At 31.9% G+C, this 12,538-nt stretch overlaps 1 protein-coding gene across 1 annotated transcript in view; it reads right to left on the reverse strand.

The window, feature by feature from the left end:
* The window catches only part of LOC138333936 (lon protease homolog, mitochondrial-like), a 44,665-nt gene extending 32,304 nt beyond the window's left edge, over positions 1–12,361 (reverse strand). Inside the window, exons 1-10 of the mRNA XM_069282613.1 lie at positions 11,835–12,361; positions 9,853–9,941; positions 9,308–9,427; positions 8,239–8,303; positions 7,323–7,681; positions 6,868–6,929; positions 5,165–5,235; positions 4,617–4,675; positions 4,130–4,213; positions 385–516 (exon numbers count right to left, since the gene is read on the reverse strand). Coding sequence (XP_069138714.1) covers positions 385–516; positions 4,130–4,213; positions 4,617–4,675; positions 5,165–5,235; positions 6,868–6,929; positions 7,323–7,681; positions 8,239–8,303; positions 9,308–9,427; positions 9,853–9,941; positions 11,835–12,335 — 1,542 coding nt within the window. The 5' untranslated portion in view covers positions 12,336–12,361. The remainder of the gene's footprint in view (positions 1–384; positions 517–4,129; positions 4,214–4,616; positions 4,676–5,164; positions 5,236–6,867; positions 6,930–7,322; positions 7,682–8,238; positions 8,304–9,307; positions 9,428–9,852; positions 9,942–11,834) is intronic.
* Positions 12,362–12,538: the final 177 nt, after the last annotated feature.

The following is a 12,538-nucleotide window of genomic DNA, read 5'->3' on the forward strand; positions in this document are numbered from 1 at the left end:
AAGCATGAAGAAATCCAACTGAAGGAAACTTTACTTTACTGACAAGTTCAGATGTTAACAATTCTACATATTCTGAAGTCTTGATTACTTGGAATTGGTGCTTTGACAATCACCCATAATTTTAATGCAAATTGATAATTGACTAATATTAGCAGGGACTAAAAATGTTTTGAATATTTTCAACAGTTCCATATGGACTGCACCAAAGATAAATTAATATAAATATTAATATTACAGATTATAAGGGCAAATAAGTACAACAATTATCAATGATGATTTTAATATTCCAAGGATGTGTTAGATTTTTTGAATACATGTAATTCAAGATTTAAACGATAGTTATCAGACAATCTACGATGCATTACAGACTGCCCTTGTTCTGACCTTGAGCCTCTCTCTGAATTTCTCCTCTATTGTATCTTTATCGTCTTTCTCCATGCCTAGACTCTTCTTGATGTGTTTGAGTTGTTCTCTCAACATATACTCCATGTGTTGTTTTCTGACCTTCTCCTCCACCTAAGTAAGATACAAACAATATATAATGTATTGTTACAGACAATATATAATGTATTGTTACAGACAATATACAATGCATTGTTACAGACAATATACAATGTATTGTTACAGACAATATATAATGTATTGTTACAGACAATATACAATGCATTGTTACAGGCAATATATAATGTATTGTTACAGACAATATACAATGTATTGTTACAGACAATATACAATGTATTGTTACCGACAATATACAATGTATTGTTACAGACAATATACAATGTATTGTTACCGACAATATACAATGTATTGTTACCGACCATATACAATGTATTGTTACAGACAATATATAGCTACAGACAATATACAATGTATTGTTACGGACAATATATAATGCATTGTTATGGACAATATACAATGTATTGTTATGGACAATATATAATGTATTGTTATACACAATATATAATGTATTGCTACAGACAATATACAATGTATTGTTACGGAAAATATATAATGTATTGTTACGGACAATATATAATGTATTGTTACAGACAATATACAATGTATTGTTACCGACAATATACAATGTATTGTTACCGACAATATACAATGTATTGTTATGGACAATATACAATGTATTGTTATAGACAATATACAATGTATTGTTACAGACAATATATAATGTATTGTTATATACAATAAACAATGTATTGTTACAGACAATATACAATGTATTGTTACAGACAATATACAATGTATTGTTACGGACAATATACTGTACTGTTACAGACAATACATGATGTATTGTTACGGACAATATACTGTACTGTTGCAGACAATATATGATGTATTGTCACAGACAATATACTGTTATGTTACAGACAATATATGATGTATTGTCACAGACAATATATAATGTATTGTTACAGACAATATATAATGTATTGTTACAGACAATATACAATGTATTCTTACGGACAATATATAATGTATTGTTACAGACAATATATAATGTATTGTTACAGACAATATATAATGTACTGTTACAGACAATATATAATGTATTGTTACAGACAATATACAATGTATTGTTACCAACAATATACAATGTATTGTTATAGACAATATATAATGTATTGTTACAGACAATATATAATGTATTGTTACAGACAATATATAATGTATTGTTACAGACAATATACAATGTACTGTTACAGACAATATATGATGTATTGTTACGGACAATATACTGTACTGTTACAGACAATATATGATGTATTGTCACAGACAATATATAATGTATTGTTACAGACAATATATAATGTATTGTTACAGACAATATATAATGTATTGTTACAGACAATATATAATGTATTGTTACAGACAATATACAATGTATTGTTATAGACAATATATAATGTATTGTTACAGACAATATACAATGTATTGTTACAGACAGTATACAATGTATTGTTACAGACAATATACAATGTATTGTTACAGACAATATATAATGTATTGTTACAGACAATATACAATGTATTGTTACGGACAATATATAATGTATTGTTACGGACAATATACTGTACTGTTACAGACAATATATGATGTATTGTTACGGACAATATACTGTACTGTTACAGAAAATATATGATGTATTGTTACCGACAATATACAATGTATTGTTACAGACAATATATAATGCATTGTTACAGACAATATACAATGTACTGTTACAGACAATTTATAACGTATTGATACAGACAATATACAATGTATTGTTACAGACAGTATACAATGTATTGTTACAGACAATATACAATGTATTGTTACAGACAATATATAATGTATTGTTACAGACAATATATAATGTATTGTTACAGACAATATATAATGTACTGTTACAGACAATATATAATGTATTGTTACAGACAATATACAATGTATTGTTACCAACAATATACAATGTATTGTTATAGACAATATATAATGTATTGTTACAGACAATATATAATGTATTGTTACAGACAATATATAATGTATTGTTACAGACAATATACAATGTACTGTTACAGACAATATATAATGTATTGTTACAGACAATATACAATGTACTGTTACAGACAATATATAATGTACTGTTACAGACAATATATAATGTATTGTTACAGACAATATATAATGTATTGTTAGACAATATACAATGTATTGTTACAGACAATATATAATGTATTGTTATATACAATAAACAATGTATTATTACAGACAATATACAATGTATTGTTACAGACAATATATAATGTATTGTTACAGACAATATATAATGTACTGTTACAGACAATATATAATGTACTGTTACAGACAATATATAATGTATTGTTACAGACAATATATAATGTATTGTTAGACAATATACAATGTATTGTTACAGACAATATATAATGTACTGTTACAGACAATATATAATGTATTGTTACAGACAATATATAATGTATTGTTAGACAATATACAATGTATTGTTACAGACAATATATAATGTATTGTTATATACAATAAACAATGTATTGTTACAGACAATATATAATGTATTGTTATATACAATATACAATGTATTGTTACAGACAATATATAATGCATTGTTACGGACAATATATAATGTATTGTTACAGACAATATACAATGTACTGTTACAGACAATATATAATGTATTGTTACAGACAATATATAATGTATTATTACGGACAATATACATGAATTGTTACAGACAATATACAATGTACTGTTACAGACAATATACAATGTATTGTTACAGACAATAATTTATAATGTATTGTTACAGACAATATATAATGTATTGTTACAGACAATATACAATGTATTGTTACAGACAATATACAATGTATTGTTACAGACAATATACAATGTATTGTTACAGACAATATATAATGTATTGTTACAGACAATATATAATGTATTGTTACAGACAATATACAATGTATTGTTACAGACAGTATACAATGTATTGCTACAGACAATATACAATGTATTGCTACAGACAATATATAATGTATTGTTACAGACAATATATAATGTTTTGTTACAATCAATATATAATGTATTGTTACAGACAATATACAATGTATTCTTACAGTCAATATACAGTGTATTGTTAAAACATATAGCAGTAAACTGTAAAAATCATAAATTATGAAATGTTTATTGTATATGATATTAAGCTTTGGGTTTTTAAAAAGGACCTTTGGTACCATAGTTTGTAAGTTTTTCTAGTGTAAAATTTCATGATATACTGTTTGAAACTTATTTGTGGGGGCTTATCTTTGGAATTGTCTTTGTAGCCTTTGAAAATGTCATTCACATGGCATGCTATGATATTTAAAACTATTTATCATTACATTTATCATATTTCACGAGGTATTAGATATTGAGAATTTGGATGGATCTGCAAATTTAAGTTGTAAACACATTTTTTATTTTCAGCTAGCAATATCTAAATTATAAGCATTCAAATAAATAATGAAAGACACTAATTGACAATTTTCAAAGTCTGTAAATATATTTTTTTTCTTAACAATAAATCAGTTGACAATAACTTTTAAACCTATCTTACCTGTTCCCGTATACTTTTCTGTAATTTAATCATCTGTAATTCCTTTTTCAATAAGGACAGCGTCAGATGGAGTCGTTTTAATATCTAAAATCATAAAAGGTACTATCAGCAAATGTTCACACCTTTTTCAGTAATGACAACGTCAGATAGAGTTGTTTTAATATATCAAATTACAAAATAGGCATTATCTGCAGATGCCAGCACATAATATGAAATAAAGATTCATTAAACTGGAAGTAAATATATTAACATAAACACACTATATTAATGTTAATTGTTATTGGATCAGATAGTTCTCTTATGAATTTTCCTCCAAATTTCAAACTTTTGCAGATTTTTCAGAATTGTTTATAACTATTAGTCCAAGAACAAAAATTTGAACTTTTATTCTTTTAGGCTCAAATAGTTTGTAGTGAAATCATGGTGTATACCCGATGAGCTTTAATACACAAAAGTAACAATTTGAAGCTCCAATGACATGACTTACATCAGTTTCCTCCATGACAGTCTGTAAATCTGCAGAGTCTGCTCCAGTCATCGCACAACCTGAAAACACAAACAAGATTTTTTATAAGATTGAAAACAATGCAATCTACTTAAAATCAGACTTGTGATTCCGCACCACTACGATGCTCTATTGTACTTCATGCTGATGTGACCCCGAACAGGGAGTTGTTTTTGTTAGAGCATTGGAGTAATGGAGCAGAATTATAAGTGTAATTTCTTCACATTACATATTGAATACAATGAACAATGGACCCTCAATAATACAAACACTTGCGTCATTAGCCCAGACAATCCAGAGTTAGTCAAAAATCAAATTTGTTCACAGATATTTTGCCCTGATTGTGAGTTTTCTGGACTATCAAAACCCGAATTAGCACGCTTCACTGCAGATATTTCAATTTGTTTCAGTCTATTGAAAATAACAGATGGACTGAGTATGGAAAGATGACTACCGGTTTCTGAAAATAGATTATATTTTGATGATAATTGGCTTTGAAAGTGGCCTTGATAACGTTTGGTTTAACTTACCTAAATCTGACAGGTATACTGGGTTGTCAATCACTCGTGTGTCCGACTGTAATAGTTGAGCCAGTGCTTCTCTGGAAAGGATGAAATAAGTATATTCAATATTGAGATTAAGAGTTCACATTTTCATTTCCTATATTCAATATCAAAAATATTTCATTAACCACTAGCATTTGGTTAGATTGCATTGGTTTAACGTCCTATTACAGAGAACAAAATTCAAGTGTTAAGGATCAAACAATCATACATGTGTACCACACATCATTTCACTCAAACACCGGCTAAAACAATCTTATGCTGATTTGATACGCGTGTTTTGATTGGCTGATGGGTAAACAGGCTGACACGGTCCCTGACAAAAATTTGCATAAATCACGTGTGTGTGTGTGTGTGTATGTGCACGCGTGTGCGTGCGTGCGTGCATGCGTGCCTGTGTGAGATCTATCGTTGCTCATGTATTGGCAGCAGCAGGGAACTAGTCTAAATATAAGCGCTCATGTGATACAAACGAGCACATGTTCTAGCTGAAAAATCTAACATATATACAGCGAATGTGTGTACTGGCTAGTATTTCGGTTTGCATTACTTTGGCGTTATCCCAGGTGCATCTAACGCATTGGAGATGGTGAACTTTTTTGATAAAGCCCTGCACCAACGAAATGATTTTGGAAACCCAGTTTATGTGCCCGATGCGATGTTGTAATACTTGATAACTGTGGATTTCACCACCACAGGGGTGAAAGGATGTTAAGGGCCTTGTTTGACCCCCATGATATGAGGCTAGTGTTCTAGCCGCCTTACTCTCCGCAGTAAAACGTCACCGAATGTGTATTTCAGGCCATGCGATGTCGACTACAGGCAAATACGTCATTCACGTCCAAGTTCACCGAACCTGATATCATTATTGACCTTGCCGACATTCCGAATCGTCAGACCTCACAGTATTTCAGCCAGTGTGGATACGTGTAATGTGGAGATTGACTTGCTGTGTTCAAACCAGAAACATATATACATATGTGTAAATGTTTCTGTTTCGAACATACTTCGAAAGAAGACTCGACCGATGCAACACCGATAATTATAACATAATGGATAACAGAAAAACTCAATAATAAAATGCTGTATTGATAATAAGTAAGAAAGCAACCCAATAAGAAAAGAATTTATTGTTTTATTTGATTGAACATCGATCTACATTAATGTAAACAAATACCACGTGCGTAACGTTAGTTATAATGTCAATGCACGTGGTCGGTCTAGATTTGGTTGCCGAATTCTCTGTACAAGTGTAGCTCCGCCCCCAACCAATCAGAATGCTTGTTAGTCGAGGTTAGCGGGTTCAAATGTTATACACAGGTATTCTGCTCACTCGACAGGCGGTACCTTTGTTTATATGTTTGATCGTTCACACTTCAATTTTATTGGCTGTAACAGCCAAGGTCATTTAAGGACATGCCAGGTTAAAAGATAGAGGGAACCTGGAGTACCTGGAAAACATCCATCGACCACATGGAATTCGAACTTGGCATCCAGAGATTGAGGGCTTATGGTGATATGTCAGGACATCTTATCTTAATTAACCATTTGGTCACCACAGCTCACAGTGAAACTGACGGCATATATACAGTAATGTATATATAATACAACAGCATAAATAGAAAAATAGGTTTGTATTATCTTATTTAAACTATAACAATAATTCTCACCTGTAAACTGGATTCATACTGATGACATCTTGTATGGTTTTCACAATCTCAGATGTGACTGCCTGCAATACAGATAAAATATTGTCTTTATCAAAACTATATATGAAATGTTTTTTTAAGAATCATGGGCTAGGATATCATGCATCTATATATAAATGAATACTTTTCTCAGAAAGGTATAATGCCCAAATTTTACTTTAAGAATAAAATGTCCAAAACAACATAACTATTTATAGTGGCGAAATTTCTTGTGCTCTAGCTATATATATAGATGCCTACACAAAGTGTATCATAACATGAGAGGTATGTTGTTGATTCAAAACAAGTTAATTCATTTTTATAAATGTAATGTGACATCATTTTCAAAAGTTACATGTGCAATGTATCAAAATTATGAAATATTCTGATATCAAAATTTGTGTCCAGTTAAGAATTAATATACCTTTTTGACCTACCTTGACTTCATCGTTACGAGAGAAAGGTTCATGTTCAATATTTTCCACTTCTACGAAAATGACTCGGTCAGCGGCGCCAGACCCAACCACTTTTACATCCTCCTCACTCATTTTACTGTAGGAATTTGGTGTCACAACATTAGGTGCCTCATTTTCATCAGAGACTGGCTCCGTGTCATCTGATAATGGTAGGACGTCGTCTGCCAACGGCGAAGCGTTGTCTGCCAATGGCGAAGCATCGTCTGTACCTTCTACCTCGATATCTGTACCTGCTGCTGCCCCTTCTAACTCAGCATTCTTCTTTCTTCTCCTTCTTTCTTGTCTTCTAGTTCCATTCGTTTTGTTTTTAGATATAACTTCTGTTAATATAATATTAATACAAGTTATGAAATAGAACATCACTAAGATAAAGTAAAGTTGACGGAGGTTTTGAGAGTTTTCACTTTTTTGTTTGTTTCTTAAAATGAACAGAGAAATCTTCAGGTACTTCAGACTATAGGCTATTTTAGGGACAATAACTTCTGATATATTGTCCCTAAACTTATAGTATGCTTCTATGAAGTCAAACCTGTGTGTATCAAGGAACAGAGGAAAATAGTCTTTATAGCCAGGCCGTCTTTAATAACAGGTCAAATTGTGTTGAAATTCCCCATTTAGGACTCTAGAAAAGTGGTCTTATTAAGCAGGTGGTCTTTATACAGAGGTGGTTGCTAAGGTTTTTCTTTTCCTATGTAAAGCTATAAATGAAAGCATCTGGCTCTTCTGTACATTATTTATAATTAATATTGACTGAGATATTTTTAAAACATCATAGCATAGGTAAGAAATCTTTCTGATGACACAGAACAATCTGTTATTATGCCCACTTGCATTATTTATAAAGAGACTAATTTTTAAAGCATTTTGATAGACGTACCAAAGTTTTCTGCCTCCTTCTTGTCCTCCTCAACACTGTCTGTACCCAAGGCTGTTATCTTGATTCTGATAAAAATAACAATAAACATGTCATTAATTTACGAAAAAAGACGCTCCTGAAAGTCCCACTTCCATTCCAAGACAGTTCTTCATTTTTAAAATGGATATGTGAAACAGGATTGATGTTGCTTTAATCACCATGCATTAGTTAAAGTCCCATTATGCTTTCACCAAACTTTGCTAAAATATACATAAAACATTCCTTATGAAAGGTTCTTCATTTGGTTTCTTTCTAATAAAGATAATTACGCAATAATCAATTAGTAAAGAATTCTTAAAATAGAACGAGTTGATTTGCATAGTTAAAAATACCTCGTGTATACATATATGTTCGATACCCGTATAGTAAACAAAACAAGCATGGCCGAGAGAGAGGGCAGTTTTGAGCAAACGTTGAGTAATACAATGTTATATAATTGTTTTAGTATATGATACATTTTAGATTTTCAGAAAGAAAATATGTAATTTCTCCATCTTTTAATTAGATATTTAAAGGGATAGAGTCAGAAAGGCTTATAAGAGTTGAACATAAAGACACCTTAACCACTAAGCCACCAAGCCCAGAATTAGTCATCAGGGCCAACTTTCAATTAAGTTGTCACTATTTTTTAATTTCATTGGTGTATGGAAGAAATTTTGTTTGCAAACTGTGTGAATCCCCATAGCGGATTCTCACAAAAGTTTGCCAACAAAATTTTATGTCATAACCCGATGAAATTAAGAAAAAGTGACATCAGTGCTTATAACTAATTTTCCAGACGTCACAATAACGTCGTGTTTCCATGCCATTTTCAGATTCTTTTTATCATGGAATAAAAAAAAGAATATTACATATCAGAAAGCCAGATTTAGGATGAAAACAAAGAAAAATTTATTATTCTGTTATGTAGTGAGTATATTTAAAGCGGCTACTTATGAGAAAGAAATTATAAATTCAGCTGTATGCAAATTATCTCTATCGTCTTCATGAGTCTGTCATGATCACGAGGTCAGATATTTATTGTACTAACCTTCTGTGAGCCAGGAGCATGAGTCTAAGTTTGCCATCAAATTCCTGGACACTGGTTATCTGTACAAAGGTCCCTATAGAGTGGAGGTCATCCAGATCCTTCACCACATCATCTTCATTGCTGAAAAATGGAGGCATTATATATATAGAACAGACAACCAATGATATTACTATACAATACATGCATATATATAGGTTTGCTATTTTAATTTTGTGAGATCAAAATACATGATGCATGACATTACATAGGACAGACAATCAATGGTATTAAAGTACATGTACATGCTACCAGGGGATGGAGGGGTTGGGTTTATTTTCATTTATCAAATTTAAAACATACTGTTTCTCTATATTTAAACATAATTTAATTATAATTATCGTATAAACAAATAAAACCAACATATGTAACCAACCTTTACATGGAATTTTAATATAAAAACACATTTTAAGACTTTTCATACCAGTAATACTATACTAAAATATTATTACGCGTCATATTTTCTGTGTAATTGTAATTGATAAAGTGATTAAATTATATATACTCACTTGTCATCTTTCTTCAGAAACACACCAGCATACGGTTGGTTCAATCGGAGTTTCCTGCGTATAATTTGTTTTAGTTCTTCATCCTTAATCTGAAATTAAGCCATGTACAGAACAATTTAAAAACATTCATTTCTTCAATTTTTACCCCGAAACCATAATAATAAACTTTGGTTTTAAGTCTGCTAAAGCTTTTACCCAAATGCTTGAAACAGTGGTTGGTCAGTGAGCCAATTTATATTATTACATAAAATCTTTAGTAGATTGGATAAATCGAGTGCCCTTCAGATAAATAAATACACATGATATCAATGGAAAAAATAATGGAAAGTGTCCCAGGTATGAATTTTTATGCTAAAAGACATTACTCATCGATATCAGGTTGGATAAACTCCCATTTATATATTATGGCCCTGCATTTTATATTACAATATAATATTTATTTACAGAATACAAATATACATATGCCCTAAAGTGATGCTGAGGGAAGATATATAAACATGACCGTTTCTCAAGTGCTCATTTGGCTCTATCCATATGCATGCTGCAACAATGTGTACCGTATTTATTCCATTAGAAGCCTCGTCTCTAATAAACGCCCCCACCTATTTTCTTAGTTATTTTTCTATCCTAAGCCACAAAACTTTCCCTCAAAATGTCAAATTTTCCAACCGTAATTACAAAACTTCCCATCAAAATGTCAAAAGTTCACACTGTAAAGATAATAGATCAACAGAGAATCAGTTTCAAAATCATAACAAAATATTTGTCTTTAGCGATACAAGCTTACGATTGTGATTAAACTTCAAAGGGTCAACTTGCAGGCTAAAGGTTAGGGCATCGGGTGACAAATTACGAAGCCATGTGTTCAGTGGGCCAAAATGTGCTTGATAATTTTTCTGGTATTGTTATCAATGTAGTGAACTATCTTGATAAAGTTTCAAATATATATGTAATATAAACTGCAATAAGACACTGTATGAAGTATTTCTTGTGTCTGCTAGCCTAGGCCTATACGAATGCACTGTGACACTCTTCACACATGTGCTCTAGATCCCATGATGCACTGCCCCGGGTATCGAGTGTAAACAATAATGGTGGCTTTGTTATCGAAATGCATGGCCTCTGACACGCTGATTGCAAGCTAAGGTAGTGATAAATTATGAATTAAATGACTAATGATTTAATTGCACATTTTGTGGCAAAATCCTAGAGATATGGGAGAACTGACAGTCATGACCTTATCAAAATTTAGTCTAGCCAGAAATTGTCAGGATCGTGGGACCGAGGTTGACCTTGTGTCGTTTTCTACACATGTCAGCAAGTTATCGAGTTAAACTTTATGATACAATGTTCATGATCAAGTGAAATTGTTTTCAAAAATTCAGACCAGTTAGATATTATTTTTATTTGTTAAACAATGTTTCAAAAATGAACTTACAATATTGTTGGCAGTATAGGTGCATTTGATGCGGTTTTTCTGACACATTTTTGAGTCTGAAATTTTGTGTTCTATTAAAAGCCCCCTCTTTGAAAAATTTCACGCCCCCGGGGCTTCTAATGGAATAAATACGGTAGTATTGTATCAAAATGAAAACATTTGCATGGTTATGCATGTAAGAGGGTAAGAGTAGTGTGCAGATATCAAACTGTGACCCAGGGCTTATGAATGGTCTCATCCACTACTCAGTACCGACTGAGCTATTTTAAACAGGTCGGGGAAAACCACTAACTTGCATATTATACGCAAACTATAGTATTATACCCCAATTGAATTATGGATTTGTTACATATCGCTATGACACTATGAACAGCATTTGCAATTAAAACCTGCTATACGCATATACAGGATATTTTGCTTGGTACACGTTTCCAAGACAGTTACATAATTGCAGACCTGTGGACATTATATGTAAATACAGGAGTGTTTCCTAACTTGGTGGGTGTGTCGATCAGAAAACTCTATTAAAATGTCAAGTACTAACTTCAATTAATTTCACAAAACGTGGAAACACTGGTTGTCGACTGACGGCTATCACTGGTACTTTAGGATATACGTCCGGTATCACAATTGGTGCAAGTGCTCGCAATGGTGCCTTGTTTTGATTTTCTTCTTCTTGGAAGACTTCCTTTTCTTCAGTGTCAGTGCTGCTGCAAAAGTGCCTGTGCTGAACACTCGATGTTCTTTTACCATGTCGTATAATGTTTGAAGTCAAAACATGCCGTTTATCTGACGACACTAAATTTCTGTAGGTGTGTGTCGTCGGTGACCGACAAGAATGATGTAATCGACATTGAGCTACGGCGGCCCTTTTGCCCCCACAAAGCGTTTGTGTTTCGATGCATCTCAGTGATTTACTTGCACAAATGTAACTCTTGTATCTTCCATTAGTCAAACCTGTAGGGATCCCTCCTAATTTCACCAGTAGGCCATTATTTGACTGTTTTAAAGCACACGTGCCGAAATTTCTGACCAAGGCAGCCATCTTTATTTTTTCTACTTCCGGTAAGTTTCTAAATATTGATGGAAATAACGGATATTGCAATATCCGGAATACTTAGAAATGGAATGTGTGCACTTTTTCTTCTTCTTTCATTATAATCTTTTCCGTGTCCTTAAATAATAATATATGCTTTCGTTAACTGCTTGTGTTATTAACAATTTTTAAGTTAACCTAATCATAATGAC

The sequence above is a fragment of the Argopecten irradians genome, chromosome 10 (genome assembly GCF_041381155.1).
Source record: "Argopecten irradians isolate NY chromosome 10, Ai_NY, whole genome shotgun sequence".
NCBI lineage: Eukaryota > Metazoa > Mollusca > Bivalvia > Pectinida > Pectinidae > Argopecten > Argopecten irradians.